The sequence below is a fragment of the Hippocampus comes genome, unplaced genomic scaffold, assembly GCF_001891065.2.
Source record: "Hippocampus comes isolate QL1 unplaced genomic scaffold, H_comes_QL1_v1.1 scaffold409, whole genome shotgun sequence".
Classification (NCBI taxonomy): Eukaryota; Metazoa; Chordata; class Actinopteri; order Syngnathiformes; family Syngnathidae; genus Hippocampus; species Hippocampus comes.
In genome coordinates this window covers 98,787-118,283 of record NW_017804828.1, presented here as the reverse complement: position 1 = coordinate 118,283, position 19,497 = coordinate 98,787, and the positions used below count along the sequence as shown (strand labels likewise).

The window sequence follows — 19,497 nt, the reverse complement described above, 5'->3', positions numbered from 1 at the left end:
AATGATTCCGTATGATGAAATGTTGGAAAGTAGAATACATTGATTATTTACTTTGATTGCTGACAGGGCCAAGCTACACCATCAGTGCAGCTAATAGTTTAGGTTGAAAGGAAAGAGGACATAAATGCTCCAAGCAATGTTTAATGGAAAAACACAAACTCAGTGATGATTCAATGCTTTGATTTGATTGGCAAAACTTCTTTATCAAGGACAAAAATCTGGCATAATTCAGTGACATGTTTTGATTCACAAGAAGCTGATACATTTGTTTATTGTTAAAAAAAGTACATTTAAAAAAAATAGTACAAAAAGGGAGCGGTGAGGAGAATCTGCTACGTCGTTGAGATGCTGGTGGGGGCCTCATTCACACTACTCTGTCCTGCAGCAGGGGGCGTTGATCGACCACTCCTCGCCTGTTGAGCAACTTCCACAGCATTGTTGTTGAGGAACCACTGTGACACAAGCCAGCCCGAGGGTCCTCGGCCCCCCTGATGTCTTGCTTCAGCTGGTGGTAGGACTTCAGGCGCCTGTCGAGACAACCACATATCTTAAGTACAGTACTGTAAAAGTTGGTCTATTGAAGTCGTACCCATTACATTTAACAAAAACGTGATGTTTTTTTCTCATACATAAATCTGATCACATTTAGTAAGCCTGCAATGCAAATTAATTATCATCAGCTATTAATACCTTACTTTCTTTTGTAAGTGCAAGGAGTCGAAAGTAGAGAAATTTGCGTGTAACTCAACGGCTGGTGTGCCCAAGTCTGGTTCTCCAGAGCTCCTATCTAGCCTGTTTTAGATGTCTCACTCCTGCAACACACCAGCTTCCATTGATCAGCTCCTGATCATATTTTGATTCACCAAGTTGGTCTGGAAATAATCCGCTCCTGATCATTTGAATCAGGTGTGTTGGAGGAGGGAATCACGCAAAAACAGGCTAGCTAGGGGCTCTCGAGGACCGAATTGGGTACACCTGATCTAAGAAATAGAGGTCAAGAAAAGTTTGGAGGTAAAGTGCACACCCTGCTGTCGGGCTGAAGTATTGCAGTTATGACTGAGTTTGCTGACCCTGCGAGTTTCATTGTGTGGGATAACGAGATTTTGGTCGAAATGTTTGGATGATAAACAATAAATAACACCGATTTATTCTAATGAATTAAAAAGTAGTAATTCATCATTTTGTAATTTTAAGAAAAAGAAAAAAGGCAAAACTTTGGCCTATCAGAGCTAGCTAGCTCAATAGCTATCTAGCTAGGTAACTAGCTAGCTCGAGAGATAGATAGATTACAAAATATTTACTTGTAAGAAAATGCCACTACTCCCAGAGACAAAGTAAGGAGCATGAGACCCAGCACAGTGGCGATGATGCTGGAGGAGGACAGCCCCGATCCTGAAACAAAGACAGGGGGTGTCAGTGACCAGTTTTAAGGCAAAAGAACGAGTGAAATGGAGCCTAACTACACTTACCCATGTCAATGTTGACTTTGGCGCTGGTGACGGCCAAGCTGACGTCATTGGCCATGGACACGTTGATGCAGTAGACGCCAGAGTTGTTGAAGAAATGATGCAACACCAACTGGCACTCTTTGGAAGGCTCCACCATGTTGCATGTGGTGTGGATGGGCTTCAAGCACTCTGCATCCAGAATCATGCTGCACACCTGTTTGGGGAAGCTGAATGAACGAGAGAGACATCCTCAGTAATCAATTCAAATTCAAATATCAAATGCATACAGGAAGTTATGTGAAGTGGACTTGCGTTCAAAGCAGTACATCAACATATGCGTCAATTGCTATCAGGATAAACTAGATTGATTTACTGCGTTTACGTCTTATGATCATAACACAGTGGTGTGGGTGGTTAGCGTATGTGTGTCTAGTTCTGAGGTTCTTCAAAAGACAAACAATGTTCGGAAACTGATTGATTAGGTTCCACTGTAAAGTATTTATAGATCTGGGTGCATTCACCTCCCTTGGCAGGTTACAGTGAGATCAATAGCCTTGTTGTTCATTCCTGGTGTTGCTATGATGCTGTTGTCCATTTCGACAATTTCGACTTTCTTGACAGCCTCTGAAAAGCAAAGAGACCATTCACGGCTGACACTGAAAATCAATTAGGAGAAATTTGATCAGAGGAGTGTTAGTCAGTGATGACAAGGAACCCACCAACCACTTGAATTTCAGCGCAAAAGGAGCCATATCGATATGTCACACAGTCATCCTCAGTGGGTTTGTCCATTGTTTCCCTTTTGGTAACGAGGACAACAGTGGCACGACCTGTCATTAACGATGGCCGCTTTAAACCTGCATCAAAAATAGAGTCAACACAGGGAGTCATTTGTGTCCCAATCATGACCATGGTCCTTCTTTAAGCCATTGTGACCTAAACCAGTGTTTCCCAACTTTGTTTTTAACCTGTTTCACAGCACACCACCAAACAAAAATTTCCCAAAAATACTTGAACTAGTGTGAAATCTGGGCTTGTTTAATTTAACACAAAGCTGTTATTGTCGTGTGAATGACATCACATGACTGCCACAAATCAAAATGCTATTTTCAAGGCCCCAATAAATCATGAATTTGTGCCACTAAGAGCACCTCAACTCTCAACTCAACTCAACTCAACTGTATTTATAGAGAACTTTCAAACAGCCATCGCTGCACACAAAGTGCTGTGTAGGCAGCCATCTTTACCTTCCTTCACTGTATCGCTCCTCGCCTCCTCACTCAAAAGGTTAGAGACAGGGTCGGCGTGTGCCTCATAGTTGGTAGGGGAGGGAGTCTTGGCCGCTGGCGCGCCTTCCTGGACGGGCTGTGCGGTGGAGGTCTCGTCCTCACTGTTGTCTTCCTCTGTGTCCGAATGAATTGCGTTGGTCCTCAAACCAGTTGCTTTGCTGGAATCCAGAGGGGGGACTGCAGGTGCTACCATAGGTCACATGTTTAATAACAATTAGCTGCATCCACATTATGAGGCAAATCATGTCCTGTCATCATAAACACGAGATGGTATACCCAAGCTTTCTTGCTCAATGGGCAGCGTGGGGGACTTGGTTGTGGTATCCACTGGAGGGTTGCAATCCTTGTCTGGAATCACCGCCTGGACCACCACGCGGGGCTTGAACGAGCCGGAGCTCACGTAGGTGTGGGTGACGGTCAGTTCTCTGGAAATGAGGGCCCCGCTGTCGTCCCCAAAGTCCCAGTTAAAGGTGATGTCGGCGTCGCTCAGGAACTGGCTGGGGTCATGCAGACTGACGCTAAAGGCAATGGCCCTGTTCAGGACGAAGCTCATGTCACCAGCCAGGATATCATCCACTTGGTCCAGGGAGACAGCAAATGGGATTTGATCTGCATTAAAAAAAAGAAAAAGTTGTTCATACTATATTGATCCCCTTGGATGGAGATGGTCTTGAAACGGACCCAGATGCAAAGACAAATATACACAAACAGATGCATAAGGGATGCAAGCAACGTACAGCAGTGATGATGGGCGGGATGCAGACAGAGGAGTTAGATTTCAAATATAGGTGTTCAAAAAACATGGGGATCCTTGTTTGAGCCAACAAGGAATGATACTTGGTAAATTAAGTGGATATTATGTGAACCACTGTTACATTTTACTTTGATTTCTTTCAGAAAATCAATGACAGAGAATAATGTCATCAACGTAGAATGCTTTATGTTTTGTTTTTTCCATGACTATATATAAAATAATGGTGTGTCTGAATCACATGCTATTAGGAGGACAGCGACAATTCCCTCATCTTCCCTTAACTGTTCCATGCAGGGTTCATATCCAAAATCCATCTGAATTTCCTACCGGTAATGGAAAATTGAGTAGAGGCGTAACCGAGAGGAATGAACTTCTCCTTGCTCCGGTAGTGGTAGATGACGATGTCCATGGTGAAGGACCCCAGTGGAATGTCGGCTGTGTCAATGGTCAGGGTGGACGAGGGACCGTCTGCCACTTGCCAGTACTGACCTGCCCGGGGGCACATAATAGCTTTTTTTTTTTTTTTTTGTTGTTCAACAAAATGTGAACAGCTCAATTAAATGACCTTTACATACATCACTGATACCCTACATGAGCTGCTAAATGTGAAATACAATGTAAGAAGACGGCTTCGGTTACCCCATGTCTTCCAGACAAACACATAGTTGGGCTTTTTGTCCTTTTTGATTGGTGTCCCATCAGGGAAAACTGCTTCCCAGTCTGTCGTCTGAGTTTGGAAAACAGTCTGAGACGCCAGGTATTTGGTTCCTGGATGAGAATGCGACATAAATCATTAAGAATATCAGCTCTCGGCAGTCACATCGTAAGGGGATTACAGTTTCAAGTCTGCTGCTCTTATGTGGGTTGTTGGTCGAAGTGGTTGTGCAATAAAAAGGTTGTGGGTGAAGTTCAATGGTGGTTCAAGCCATATTTGTTCGGAATACAAACCAAAATGGTGTACCAAATAAGTGTGACATTCCTATGTTGTTGTAGCTCAGAGCGTATTAAATATTGTGCGTATGCACGCATGTGTGTTACCATTAACAATGCAGTCTTGTGCCCAAACCACATTTCCATCAGCCTGAACTTTTTGATTGTGGGGGAATTCCAAGTCTATGGTGAAGGTCACTTTGGCTCCGGTCAGAGTTGGCGAGTCATTGGCGACATTGAATGTTACTTTTCCACCTGTTCAAAGAGCACATAGAAAACATGAAACCCTGAAGTGTCTGAACATCCACCTGTCCATTTTCTATGCCTCGATTATCCTCATTAGGTGAGCTTGAGCCTACATACCAGCTGACTTTGAGCGAAACACCCCGGACTGGTTCAACGCCAGTCAAAGGGCGTGTGTCATAACAAATATTTCAAAAGTACATTTTAGGTAGCCAAATACAAACATTTGAATCAATACCAACATGGTGAGAAGCAAACCTTTCCAGGAGTCTGTGAAACGGAGGTCTCCATCTTTCCAGATTGGGTAAAGCTTGGTGTTCCAGGATGGATAGCGAGTGAAGCGATTTCTGGCCTCTAAAATGAATATTATTAAAAAAGAAGAAGGAAATTATTTAGTTCAGGAATTGCTTTGTTTGTGCTGGGTGGTGAGTGATGTTGAAGTCTTTGGTGGAAGTGCTAAGTCACCTTATACAAGATTTGGAGTTTGAACAAAAGTCGAACCACTATCTTGGATCAATGCATAATTTTTGTCTAACAGTTATGTCACCCAGTATCACTGCTGTTTTTTTTTATGATAAAACATGCAAATGTGTCCAACGGTGCTTGAATGTGCTTCCTTCAATCCTTCTCATGTGACCCTCAGCTTGTCATGTTCCGGATTTGGCAGCAGGTGGCAGGCGTTCATTCTGCTGCCTGCACACCTGCTGCCTATTTCTCAATGATTACACCTGCTATATCTAAGAACTCCGGATTTCGACTCATTGCCGGAGTATTGCTTGCCGTGCCACTGTTATTGCCCATGCTCTTCGAATTCGATTGTTGTTTGCTACACGTTCGTCATCCCATTGGGATTATTCAGAAAACATACTTAACCTAGTAAATTGTCTTATCCTTTTCCTTGCCGTTTTTCGCAAGCGGTTTGTTTTTCGCGTTTCATTATATCCTGGTTCTCGTTTTGACCAGCGTTTTCTGTTTTCCATTCGACGGAGTTTTTCGTTTGTAATAAATATTATTTTGAGACAAAAGCCTTGTCAGTGTCTGCTACTTCGGGGATTCACTTATTCTCATTCGCCCTGTTGCGTACGAAGCAGTTCTTTTTTCCTGCCTTGTACGCAACGTGACACAGCTGTGTGCGAGTTGAATGCAGATTAAAGAGTCTCAGGTTTGAATTTGGATTAAAACAAACAAAAAAAAAAGGAAATGCCAATATTATTTTAAAGCGTTTTAAAGTGTTATCCATTTAACTTTTGCTGCATTCAATATTTTTATTTTTTTACATATACATGCGCAGATCATACAGAGATGGCTGCAGACAACTTTTCTACCTGCTCTATCGACATTCGGATCTTATCAAAGATTACATTTGTTTCACTTTTATTCATACGTGGAGTAACTAACAGGCCACAGAAATAAAGTAAGCATACATGTTAGAGTGGTGCAGTGATCATAAAATAAAATAATGTATACATTTTCTGGGGGGGTTGCAGATTATAATTAACACTCATATTCATTTATGAGCATTTCAATAAAGTTATTATGTAAATATTATGCTACACGAGGAACGTGATTGTAATAGATTACATTATTTTTTTAAAACAGAATTTTATTAAAAATATTTGAATCAAATGAACAAATTTAGAAAGAAGTGGTGACAAATATTATATATCTCTATCTATTGCATTTGCCTTAGATTTTTCAATATTATAATAGCAGCAATTTCTGAAATTATTTTTAAAAAAAGAACAAAAAAAAAGCACCTGCTCTACTTACTGGCCACAGTGTGCGAGGCGGCCACGAGCAGCACCAACAGCCAAGCGGACGTCTTCATCATGTTCCTCCTTGTCAAAGATCCCTTTAGTGAGCAGCCGGCAATGGGAAAGAGGCTTTATAAACTCACATGTTTGAGCGGGTGTCAGCAGACAAAGGAGGCCCTGCACACACGCACACGCGCGCGCGCGCACACACACACGCACACGCACACGCACATACACGTACACAGTAAGGGGGGGGTCATCTGGACTGACACTGATTATGAAGTATAAACGCCCGTCTGGAATGAACATACAATATTGCGAACACATTAGAAATGTGCACATGCATGTCGATCATGTGTGCAAAGATTCAGGTCAACCCCACGCATGAACTCTGTGACTTCTCTAGCCTGTGAAATCTCTGATCTTGTAACTTGGAACACGGCAAGAGGCAAATTATCTGAACTTTTCTTTTTGACTGTGAAAAGGTCAAAGAAGTAGCGCTAAACATGGGCTCACACTGGCAAGCAGGAGGCCAATCGTACTGCTCTAATCTAATGACTTAACTCTTTAGAAAATGTGTTAACTAACCAACTAATGTGTAAACAAGCTCTATATTAAGGCTTCCCTTTTTGTAGTTTGTTCTTTAATATATTAGTTACCTTATTTAGAGACACAAGCGACCAAAAATAATAGAATATGTCACCCCAGTATGATGCAGTGCAACTGTACGTGACATAGACTGCACCCCAGCAAAATATAGCACAATAACAAACATACAGTATTGTTCAATTAAAAATTCAAAGATGAGCATTAGTATGTAAAGGAGGTTTGAAGGTGCGTGTAGGAGATACCAAGAGACAGGACACCTATGTGCAAGTTGAACCAGAGTAAAACACCACCAAGCCTCACAAATTGACCACCATCTTTTGAGCTTATTACTGCATGCATGTGTTAATACAAGCCAACAAAGAGTGGCTTTACAAGAAACCTGTAACCAAATCATCAAATATCTTGAATTAGGGGTATTACAAATTCAAGAACTCATGCGCTCTTAAAATGCCACACAAGTGCTTCCCCTAAATCTTCTCAAGTCACCTGACCCGTTTTGGGGGCTCATTATTACACCTTGTGTGCAGATTGCTGTGCTTTGATAATGAACATCTGGTGTCAGATCAGCAGGTCACACAAAACCTTTTAAGCAATGAAAACTGGAAATGTGTAAAAAAAAAAACAAAAAAAAAAAAAAAAAACAAAAAAAAAAAAAAAAAACAAAAAAAAAAAAAAAAAACAAAAAAAAACACAATACTTTGTATGTATGTTACTACAACAAAGGGTCACACATGACACAACGACAAGGTGGCGATTTGTTGAGGGGGAAAAAACTGGAGGAATGCAATGCTAAGGAGGATTATGAAAGCACTTGTGACTCCCTAAATTCATCCGGCTTTGTCATTCTCAACAGGCAACTATAAAGTCACTTTGTTATAAGCAGTTTTGTCTCCTTATCATGTGCATAACACTGACATGTAGTTGGGTTCAAATAAAACGCCAACATGAATAAATAAATAGATAAATGAAGAAACTTATATATGGATGAATACATCAATACATTAAAATACAAATAAAAATTAAAAATATAACGTCGGTATTCATAGTGTCGATCACTATATTGAAGCATCCATTCCAAAGGACACTTGTCAAACTCTTGATTTCTTTGCAATTTAAAGCATCAAAAGGTCACCGTCAGTAACTTTTTATTGGAAATAATTGTACATGCTCTGTTTTTAAAAAGCATTTTAACATCATCAGCCTCTGTGATACAAGGTGAAGTACAAGATAACTGCAGTTAGAAGACTAAGTCAGATTGTGTAGACAAACACGAAAGGGGTCATTGACCAGTTTGTTCTGCAGCATATTCAGAAAATAGGCAAAAATGCTGATCATTGTTTTCCAAAGTAAAAGAGAAAGCAAATTCTTATTTTGAAAAAAAGATCAAGCTAATCAATCTGCTTTCATTGAACACTACAGTTCTCAGAGAATATATATATTGTTGAAAGGCTGAAATTCGGAGGATTTGGGCAATAATAACTTTAACAACATAGCCCAACAATTGATCGATTGATCAATCAAAAATTATTGAGTAATTTGACAATACATTAGTTGTTGATTAATCGCTGCACCTCTCATAGATGCTGTTTAATGGCTCTTTGTGCTAAGATGTAAATAAAGTGAATAGCGAAGAAATAAAAGATTGATTCTTGAGAAATGAGGGTACAGTTTAGTAAACTGGAGGTACAGATTATTAGTGAATACTGTATTATTTTTCTCTTTCTCTGGCACAGTTAAATGTTGGTAATGGTCTCCTTTGGGTCATCAAATATACCTCGACTGTACTATGTATCAGACTCAGAATCATCTTTATTGGCCAAGTATGTAGAACACACAAGGAATTTGACTCCGCTACTACAGGCTACATGAGTATCATTATACTTCCCCCTGGTGGCCAAGGCACCAGAAGGCGCAATTGGCCAAGTATGTAGAACACACAAGGAATTTGACCCCGCTACTACAGGCTACATGAGTATCATTATACTTGTTTATTGTGTTAAAGTATGAAATCATGGTGCAAACGCGTTTAAATCTTTAACTGTGTTATTGTTGTATGTTTTAATAAAGTATAGTACTACAGAGTGCTATTTTTCTTATTTTAAAAACAGTCTACGGGGTGCTTTTGTTGTCGTCGTTCTTGTTGTTGTTTGTTGCTGGAACGTTTTCATTACATTCATATTAATTTCAGTGAGGAAAACTGAGATGAGATAGTCGTGATTCGATTTGAGTCGTCTATGTTCTTTCCCGAAACAAATCCCGTCCAGGATTTTCCGCTGCGATCCTCCGCCACACTAGGGAGCAGCCTTTAGTCCATCCGCCGGTTTGAACTGACAAACAGAACAAGCCGTTTGTCCCACCGGCGTTTCGTGAGCGGCAGAAGGTCGTCTGGGGCTGACTAGTATTTGCTACCAAACGAGCGAAATAAATAGAGCCGACAATTCCGCCGTAGTTGATGACCAGAGACGATGTGAGAGTGCGGAGTGATGTTTTGGCTTTATGTCGCGCTACTTCGGACTATTACGATACCTCAGTAGCTGGCTAATGTTAGCTCGCACTTAGCTAGCATCACTTGGACTCGTTACGTCGCCAGCTAGTCATCGAATGCTTCATTTGGTGAACGACACGTCTTACCTCTACGTGGGCTGAAAAGCGGGCCCTACCCCCCCGTCTTTTTTTTTTCCGGCCTCTTCAGTGTGCTCCACACAGGTGTTGTCATCTTGACAACGGGTGGCTGTTTTGATGGCAGCCGCGACCACCGCCCGGAGGTTGCCCATGGGTGTGCGGACTTTTAGCGACTATCTCCAGGTTGCCGTCGTGGGCTCTCCTCGGTCTTGCCGCCCAGCGGTGCCCCGAATGTGCACGCGACAAAATATCAGGTAAAAAAACACCGACAATCATAGTGTGACTGTCAGCTTGAATTAGAATCAATAGTACATGGCGTCCTCGGTTTCGAGGTTACGAGGCGCGCAAACAACTAGTTTAGGCAGTGACGTCAAAAAAAAAAACATTCAAACAAGGGAATGCCACGGAATTTACACATCAGAAGGCCAAAGGCGAAGTTTGAATCTAAAACGTCACAACTAGGAGGAAAATAAAATATATGCATATGTGCGAAGTACTTTTCATTATTCATAATACATTTCTGAATGCATGCATCACAGAACCAGTCTTCATTACCAACGGCTTTAAACAGTCCAAAGAAAATTGCGATTGAAGTTATGATCCTACATACGGAGTTAGCATTATTGCCACTTGCAAATGAGACTGATCAAAAGGTGACACGATTGATCGCAGCTTCCATCTGGTGGCTGCTGGCTAGTTAGTAGCGACTACACTGTTAATGGTTACTTGGGCAGGCTGTTCAACTCGACTTGCATTTTTGGTACTTGTTGAAATGATTCAATAGGTTTCTGGCATCGCCTTGTTTTTGACGACATAGCACGTTTGGTTAATTTGTTCCTTGATTACTTTCTATTTACTTCTTCTTTCATTTATTGGTGGATTCTGTTTATTTCAACTAGCAAACCAAGGTTAGAAGGGGGATTCAGATTGGCTAGAGTCGCGCACATTTCCGCCACGTTTGATGAAGCAAATTTGCTCACAGCTCACAGGTCTGTCTCTGTGTGGCCCGGTCCCAAACAGGCCGACACCCGGAACGAGTCCGCGGACTGGTGGTTGAGGACCACTGGTTTAGAGAACCTGCCGTTCTTCTACCAAATGAATGTGTTTGTACGTCTTCCATTGTAATTTAAAGACATGCATTAATTACAAATCAAATAAATAAGGAGCAAAACAAGCCTAGTGGGATGTTACCATGATGTCATTTGACTGAAAGGTGGTTTGCGTGTAACTGAAAAGCCAAAAGTCTTTTTCAAAACACCTGTGTCGCTGACGACAGAGCTGGCAGAGATATTTCTAGTCCCATCTTGGCTTATCGCGGTCAGCTACAAGAAGCCACATTCCAACATCACATGTTGCAGGAGCAGTTATCACATATCAACTGAGAAAACGCCAGCAACAGCCTGCCAACCTTGTGTGTCCCATTGTCACTCTGGGAGGCCGGAATTTACCCGTGGACACCTGCTGCCTTTTCCACACTCACAGGATGTCTTTTGTCCCCTCACAGACATTTGTCCTCATGTGGCATTTTGATGACCAGATCTCCCAAAGTGCTGTGCCTTCACGACTGGGACGCCATGGCGAGCGTTCCCCAGAGCAGGAACTTCATCAGCCTCACCAACAAGAGGAAGGAGTACTCCGAACGCAGGATACTCGGGTAACAAAATTGTAACAAACGAATTTTGTGGAGAAGACCACCTACATGTAAATGAATGCAATAAATATTAAATGATTCTTGGGAATGTAACTGCTGGGTGAGCCTAATTAATGAAAGGAGGCTGCGCTTAGCTATGCGGAATCACCTGTGCTGAGGTGGGCGCTTGTCCCCCTCCAACACCCTTGCTGAGCGCGTGGCTTCTTCCGGCAGCTACTCCATGCTGGAGATGTACGACGTGGTGGCCAATGTCGATGACTACAAACTGTTCGTTCCGTGGTGCAAGAAGTCTCAGACCGTGGCCAAGCGGGCGGGCCACTGCAAGGCCCAGCTGGAGGTGGGCTTCCCGCCCGTCGTCGAGCGCTACACGTCCATGATCAGCTGTGTGCGGCCTCACCTAGTCAAAGTGAGTTCCCAGCAAGACTGGGTTTATTTCAGTTTCAGGTGGAGTTATTTGTAGCGCTGAACATGAATGGAATTCAAATGTGCATTGCGATGTAGTAAAATGCCATTTTCAAATTGCAATGGTTGTGATTTAAGGGGGGGGGGCATCTACTTAATTTTGGTTTGGTAGGCTCTGTTTTTTTGAACCTTTATTTTTAATGCATCATAGTTTTCAAAGTCACACTTTTTTTTCTTTTTTGGTGTGTTTGGCTGGTCCTGCGACTTATTCTGAGGCGCGACTGACTACATATTAAAATTAGAGCTCAGACTTGCACTCAAAATCTCTGCTCCATTAATTGTGTTGATGGCAGTGAACAAGTTCCGGTTGGATTGGGAACTTCTGCTTTGAACTAATGGAAGAGTTTTCCTTTTTAGTTTAAAATGGCATGTATGATTGTCCAAGCTACCCTTGTGAGGATAAAGTAGATCAGAAAATGGATGGATGGATGGGCTCGTCCAAGCTCTAATTTTAATGTATAAAAGTTGCACCTGAATATAAGTCGCAGGACCAACCAAACAATGTGGAAAAAAGTGCAACTTATAAGTCCAAGAAAATATGTTACATTATTTTTCAAAATCATTTTAATGGTTTTCGATAACTAATAACCTCAGTTGCATTGTTCTCCCGCCACTCATTACCTTCAGGCCGTGTGCACGGACGGAAAGCTGTTCAACCACCTGGAGACCATTTGGCGTTTCAGTCCGGGCATTCCCGGCTACCCTCGCACCTGCACTGTTGACTTTTCCGTAAGCCCCCCTCCGCCATTTCTGTGTGATGTCCACCGTGCCCATTTTGTCATTTTACGTGAGCGTCCCCTCCCCTCTCTTGCCTCTCCAGATATCCTTTGAGTTCCGTTCCCTGCTACACTCGCAGCTGGCCACCATGTTTTTCGACGAGGTGGTCAAACAGAACGTGGCCGCCTTCGAGCGCCGTGCCTGCAAGCTCTACGGCCCAGAGACTCGTATCCCGCGAGAGCTTATGTTCCACGAGGTCCACCAAACGTGATGTCCGTCCGCAAAACGCCCACCCTGCATGAAGCTGCTGCTTAAGTCTCCCCGCCCACCTCCCCATGTTCCCCTGTCTACCTTTCCTGAGGGACATAGTCCAGCGAGTTCATGTACAAAACAAGTATCAAATACACCATCAAAGAATAGGTTTTTATTTTAATAGTTTTATTTTTCTTTTTTTAAAGGCAACCAATCCCGAGTGGGATTTTGAAGGGGAGCAAGTCCAATGTTTCACCGTGACTTTGAAAAACCAACCCCACATCCTTCACTTTTAATTCTTTTGACACACTACTCACAAAAAGTTTGGGATATTAGCTGAAATTTCGGGATGAACCTGAAATGCTCCATAATTAACTTAGTTCAACCTTTTCATAACTTTTAAATGTACATATCCAATACTTTAGTCTTTCAGTACAGCAAATTCATATTTCCATATTTATTTTTATTTCCACGGACAGCCACTTCTATGCCATTCGGTGATTCTTCCAGTCTCCCTTTTGTGACTTCCCGATGTCACCGTCGACACTCAGTTTAGCTTTTATGAATTTTTTAGGTAAATTTTAGATTCATGCTGAAAATTCCCCCAATGTCTCAAACGTTTCCGAGTAGTCTGTGTGCTTTGCTACATTATTTTGAGCTTGGTGCTAAACACTTTCATTAATTTATGACTTATGTATTTTTATTTTATTTTTTGATGGAGGCAGCGCATATGATGTGCCATGTTTGGGACAATAAGAGAGTGTGAACAGGTTTGATTAAAGGGTTCCACCTTTATAGGTTTTCTTTCTGCACTTTGAATTGCCTGCTGTCATGTGTGACATTTGCATGCGCGTGCACAGATTTGGTAGCCCAGCAGTGTTACTTTCACCACATGCTTTGAGTCTGGTAGCCAGTGCTTTAGCTTTTTTTTTTTTTTTTTTTTTAAATCTCAGGAAGATTCACGCCATAAATTATTCATTCACGGGTGATGTGAGATTAAGATAAGATAAGAAAACCATTATTCGTCTCGCAATGGAGAAATTCCCAATTCACAGCAGCGGAGCTGCTGGAAAGGCAGCTTAATTCATTATCATAGAATGCATTTATTCTTGTGGGACCTAAAAATTCATTGAAAATAAACTGATAGGCGAAATTGGAGAAAAACAATCTGAATAAGCGGAATCAGCAGTTGAGAGGCTTGAATGTGCGGCGGTCCACTTAACAGTGTACAAGTCCAATTATTTCAGATTTCCAATGTTAAGCGGCACATCAATGCATGACAAGCACATACTGTTGGGCTATGAAATAAATATTTTTGTCTTATTTCTGCACATCTGTGCATAGGTGTAAGTTGTGTTTGTGTGCTGCTCACACATTGATTGTAAGACGTGCAAAACATTGACTATTGTTACCAAGGGTCTATGAATTCTATTTTTGGATTACCTCACCTTCTTGGCCCGTGCTAGAAAAACATTAACCTATTCAATGTGGCAAAATCAACGATTTGGCAGTGCTGGAGGTGAAGACTTAAGTGTTGCTTTGCTGCATTGATGATTTCATATTGTCAAGCTTTTTTTTTTTTAATCTGCAGGGAAAACACTTGCAAGGCAGGAAAATATTTGAAGCAATTGTACATTAATGTGATGTCCTTATGTTGTACAAAGGCCGAAGTGTACCTTTGGAGGCGTTACTGTAAATAAATAAAAGTTCCTTATTCTCAGTGCATGCGGCTTATTCATCTGAGTAACAGAAAAGTCAGTTAATTAGCCAGTTCCTCAATAATTTTAACCGTCTCAAGTTCCACCATGTCTAATGTTGAACCAAAATATCTGTTTAAGTGTGAATTCCTTCTTGTACAGAAGCTTACCTCATTTTCGAGTGACACGTCACACATTCAAACTGAAGCAGAAGGCTGAATTGATCAAAATTCAGCCTTCTCTTCTGCCATTTACCCTTTTTTCACTGTGCCTTGGTGCAATCAGACAACAGCTCCATCTTTTGCACCCTGGAAGTATGTCTGCCATGATGATGCGACATCCAGAAGTGATTGTCCTTATTAGGGTTGCAAGCGAGCTGGAGCCGATCCTTGCTGATTTGTGATGAAAAGCGTGGGTACATCCTGCCAATCGCAGACAGCTTCCTTGTCATTTTTTTAAGGGAAAGCAAATCTGGGTGACGGCATGCAGTCCGGTTATTAATATCCCAGCAAATACAGAAAGGAGGGCTCATGTGACTGAGGAAGGCCAAAGTGCCATTTAGCGCCATGACGCACAACTCAGATCGTTAAAAAGACTTCAACTCAAGACGTTGACGAGATGGGCACATTCACTATACTTAACTGCACGGATGGGAAAATTTACATTACTTTGTTGTAAAGATGGGCATATTCACAATGCTTTATGGTGGGGATAGGTATTTTTCTTAGTTGCACGCACAAAAAAGATCTGGATAAAGAAACATTTAAGTAGATGTATATTCTACTTAAAAATGGATCTGGATGTAGATTTTATTATCAAGTGCAATCACATAAAATAAAAGTGAGTAAATTCAACAAAAACCTTTTTCAGTGAGTTGATGAAGGCAACAAGTCACTAATACGCACTCGATCAGTTGATAAATTGCTTGCTAAAAGCCGGAAACTCAGCAACTATTTGGTGTTTATCCCTCTCCAAAATGTAGATAGAATTCACATTATTTTTCGGACGTTTCATTAATTTGAAAAATTTGTCATTTTTAAAATCCCAAGACAAACTATTTTAATAATAGTAAAACACTGGTATTAAGGGCAATAGGTGTGATTGTGTGCCAACATTTCCTTTAAAAAAAAAGACTAGGCATTGTTCAATAAAAACCTTTATTTTTACTTTTTTTTTTTTAAGAGTTGTTTTCCACTATTTCTTGCCCTGTCCGACCCATCCAGCCCCCCTGAAGCGTATCTGATGAACCCACCTTACATTTCATTCTCATTTATCACGTACAACCTCCTCTACGATCAAAATAATGCCACGAGACGACAGACAGGAGGAGCACAAACAAAGCCAAAAAAAAAAAAAAAAAAAAAAGATTCTGAGTGACAAAAATGGAGTGTTGACAAACAACGCCACAGATGGGCAGGCTGTCTTGGCAATGGAGCTCAAGAACAAGCTTGAAAACACCCTGGGGGAGAAAAAAAAAGACAAAAACATGTATGTACAAGATAGCTGCGGTTTCTACCCGAGAGGCTGACCTTTGACAGTTGGTACTCGGTGTGGCTGTTATGAGCAGAACTTATACATATACATATATATATATATATAACCTATGTACACAAAGTATAAATAAAACCACATAACCCAACCGTTACACCAGCAAGCTCAGGAAGAAGGGACACACTCAAGCAAGGGAGCGAGCGGTGGCGAGTTGGGGTCTCTGGTTTCAAAGGATGAGATCCAATCAATCAATCAAATGCTGATGTTGAAGCAATCCACATTGATAAAGCTCTCACGTGGATAAAAACCAAAAAAAAAAAAAAAGCAACAAACAATTACAAGGACGAAGCCCACCTAGAATTCAAGCTTGCTCTTACGCGTCAATACGCTTGCCCCCCACTGTGTCAGTCACCGGGTTAAACTAGCGCCGGGCTGAAACAAAGACGGGCCGGTTATTTTGATCATAGAGGGAAGACTAGCCAGCACTAAAAACAACAAAAAAAGTTTTATATTGAAAGCGGCTTTTGTTTTCTGCTGTGTGTTTTATGAACTGCTTGATCACGGCGAGAATGGTGAAAACTGGAGTGCTCATAAATGGGAGTGAAACGTTGCCAAAGGCAGGAGAGCGGCGGGGATGCATAGGAGAAATCAAAGTGACTTGTCAGCTGATTGATGGGGGACGTGGCCTTAGCCGCTGAAACAAATACAGAGGAAGTGCAGTTCACTCCCACAATTCCCTTTGAGTGTCACCCTTAATTCGTAGAGGACTTGTAGGGTAGCTTAAAAACAAAAAAATAAACAAACAAAAACAGGTGGGACTCTCTATGTGTGGAAGTTTCACCTCCTGAGGAGGTAACAGGACAACTAGCAGTGGTTGGAGGAGAGTCTTTTTGCGTGTAATGACATTAAAAGTAAATTGTCTCTTTAAATCTGGTGGAATTCCAGGGATGGACCAGGGTAGGTCAGGGGGTAGTCAACTCATCGTAATCCGTCACGTTTACGCTTTTTCCCCACCACTAAAACCCCTCACGTGGTCGGGGATCAACCCGACTTGGAGCCCACCAGAGACATGAGTCCATCCGTGCTCATGGACTTGGGGCGCTCCAGCGGGAAGCCCAGGGCTCGACTCCACACCAGCTGGGCCAGCACGCCGAGAGCCCGCGACACGCCGAAGAGCACCGTGTAGTAGTTCATCTCCGTCATTCCGTAGTACTGCGGACAGGGAAGTACAGGGGTGCAGTTAGGTTCGATCGCAAGGACCCACATTTGCCGTAATTACTATTTTTTTTCTCTTTTACTGCAATCTGAACTCCACAAATATGCATTTGTTCAAATAGTGGCCACTACAACCGTGATTCCCAACCAGTGTGCCATGAGAAATTAGGTGTGCCGTTATCCAACATCCCTAAATTGATGAGTAAGCATTTACTGCTAAAACATATGCCAGCTACATACAGAAACAGTACAGTGAAGCCCTCCTATTTTGGTTTGGTACACGCTATATACATGGTGGTGTTGGTGTTTCAAGATCAAATCAGTTTTAAGGGCTTGCTGCCATCTTGTGGCATCTATCAATATTACAAACCCTTTTTAGTGGGAGGGTTGGGGGTCAGGGTCAATGATTCCCCACAAATAGTGAGGGTCCACTGCTATGAAAAATTCATGACAACATGTTGATTTCTGTACATTCTGACAAAAAGTTTGGTTGATATCTGTCTAGCTAAATACTGTGACCACAGTCCATATTTAGTGATGTTAATGAGGTGTGAGTGACTTTTACAGATATAAAAGAGAAGCTGAAATATTTTGAACAACTACTGTGTAAGATGCTCTTTTTGTGTATCGTTGGTCCTTCTTTAAAGAATACAAAATCATCTTTAGGGAGCAACGTACTGCCATCCTGGTGGATTTCCCTGCAAATGACGGAATTCGTACTTTGAATGCATCTAAAATACTTTTGCAAAGCCATCTTGAACACTGTTGCAAAGCAATACAGCGTCATATCCAGTTAGTCTCTCAGTTGAATTAGTCTTGCCATATGTTGTAAACTAGAACACTGTTTACCCTGAATCTGATCTCAAAGTTATGTCGAGACAGGCCACGTCCGTAACGATAATGTTTCCAGTCACCAGGTAACCAATTTGTTTCTCTGAGCTGCAGCTGACTAAACAAACATCTTCGGCCACTCCAACCACAGAAATTGAGTAAGCCTCTTGAACCAAGAAATCCTGAAAAACTGCCATTTCAGCGCAGTTGCATACGATTCGGCATTGAAACGCCTGTTCCATAGAACCCAGCAAAATTTACTTGTACAGTGACATGGTATACAGCCATCAGATAATGAGATGCGTGACATCAGCACCAGTGTCCGCTGTGACGTCTTAACTAATGACACATTGGCTTTGGGTTTAATTAATTCCATGACCAAGTCTGAAACTCAAGTTACCTTTACAGCAATTCAATCTTGAAACGTTGAAATGAAGTGAAATTCCATTAATCCGTTCTAGCCCACCCACCCCCAAAACATTCTTTATTGTCTTTTGTCCCTTTAACATAGGTGCCATCTTGCTTCTGTTAATCCCGCCATAAAGCCATCAATTGAGACAACCGCTGTGGCGAGGTTAGGACTCACCTGCAACAGAACGCCACTGTGGGCGTCCACGTTGGGCCAAGGGTTTTTGGCCTTGCCCTGCTCCAGCAGCACATTGGGGACAATCTTGTACAGCTGAGCCACCATCTTGAACATGGGGTCGGTGGGCAGGTGCTTCAGGGCAAACTCGCGCTGGCAGGTGTACCGAGGGTCCGTCTTCCTCAGGACGGCGTGACCGTAGCCCGGTACCACCTGACACAAAGATTGGATCCAATGTTATTGACTACTACATCTGCAAGTTTTAGTTTAAGGGACTTTGAGCATTGGGACAGCTGGGAACAAATCCATTCAATTTTGTTGTTACTCTGCAGTACAAAGTGTTAGTCCACTACTCATACATGGCAATGGCGAGTGATGAAAAAAGCGGAAGGGGCGTGGCCTGGACGGGGGCGTGGCCTGGACGGGGGCGTGGTTACTTACAAAAGTGGCACTAAACATGCTGAAGATGAAGTGTATTAAATTTACACAGTTTGAAAATTGAACAGAAAAAAATCCCAAGATCGCCACTATTCTTTCAAGTGAAAATTTGTGCAATTTTGCCTATGCATTCCTGGTGAGCACCAATATGTAACTCCAAATTTGCTGCTCAAAATCAAAACTAAAAAAGTAAACACATTCCCTGCCATATTTAAGATTTGTTCATGACTTGTATTCATAAAGTGTTGTGTAAATGTGATAAAAAGCTGTTGATTCTTACCTCATACAGTGATAGTGAATATTTATTATGCATACAATTTATTATGCATAACCGTGCTTTATTATCCAAGACAAAACGTGAATTATCAATATGAATATAAAACGCAAATAAAAACAAATAAATGTTATCATGCTGTTGCTACAAATGCATACCAAATAAAATTGAAAATATCATCCTCGTATATTTGAATAAAAAAAGTATATACCTCGGAGTGTACCTGTCTATCGGCGA

General features: G+C 41.8%; 3 protein-coding genes across 4 annotated transcripts in view; 1 reads left to right on the top strand and 2 right to left on the bottom strand.

Annotated features, from left to right (window-relative positions):
- Nucleotides 1–123: 123 nt before the first annotated feature.
- Nucleotides 124–9,777, bottom strand: pmelb (premelanosome protein b). Of its 2 annotated transcripts, XM_019865767.1 has the most exons (14): nt 9,659–9,777; nt 6,562–6,595; nt 6,435–6,502; nt 4,923–5,018; nt 4,530–4,676; nt 4,131–4,259; nt 3,819–3,980; nt 3,014–3,346; nt 2,696–2,923; nt 2,168–2,305; nt 1,970–2,072; nt 1,470–1,675; nt 1,302–1,392; nt 124–527 (listed from the first exon to the last, which is right to left on the bottom strand). In XM_019865767.1, coding segments are annotated over exons 2-14 (1,866 nt in total). In that variant the 5' UTR covers nt 6,564–6,595; nt 9,659–9,777; the 3' UTR covers nt 124–364. The 2 variants fall into 2 exon arrangements, with proteins under 2 accessions (XP_019721326.1, XP_019721336.1); XM_019865777.1 differs by lacking the exon at nt 6,562–6,595 and having other exon boundaries at nt 6,435–6,516; nt 9,659–9,771.
- Nucleotides 9,739–13,678, top strand: coq10a (coenzyme Q10A). The gene is made up of 5 exons (XM_019865808.1): nt 9,739–9,903; nt 11,154–11,303; nt 11,514–11,706; nt 12,390–12,491; nt 12,583–13,678. Exons 1-5 carry the CDS (start codon nt 9,767–9,769, stop codon nt 12,748–12,750), a joined length of 750 nt encoding a protein of 249 aa, XP_019721367.1. The 5' UTR covers nt 9,739–9,766; the 3' UTR covers nt 12,751–13,678.
- A 1,888-nt stretch (nt 13,679–15,566) lies between these two features.
- The window catches only part of cs (citrate synthase), a 14,548-nt gene continuing 10,617 nt past the window's right edge, over nt 15,567–19,497 (bottom strand). Inside the window, exons 10-11 of the mRNA XM_019865785.1 lie at nt 18,552–18,761; nt 15,567–17,131 (exon numbers count right to left, since the gene is read on the bottom strand). Coding sequence (XP_019721344.1) covers nt 16,961–17,131; nt 18,552–18,761 — 381 coding nt within the window. The 3' untranslated portion in view covers nt 15,567–16,960. The remainder of the gene's footprint in view (nt 17,132–18,551; nt 18,762–19,497) is intronic.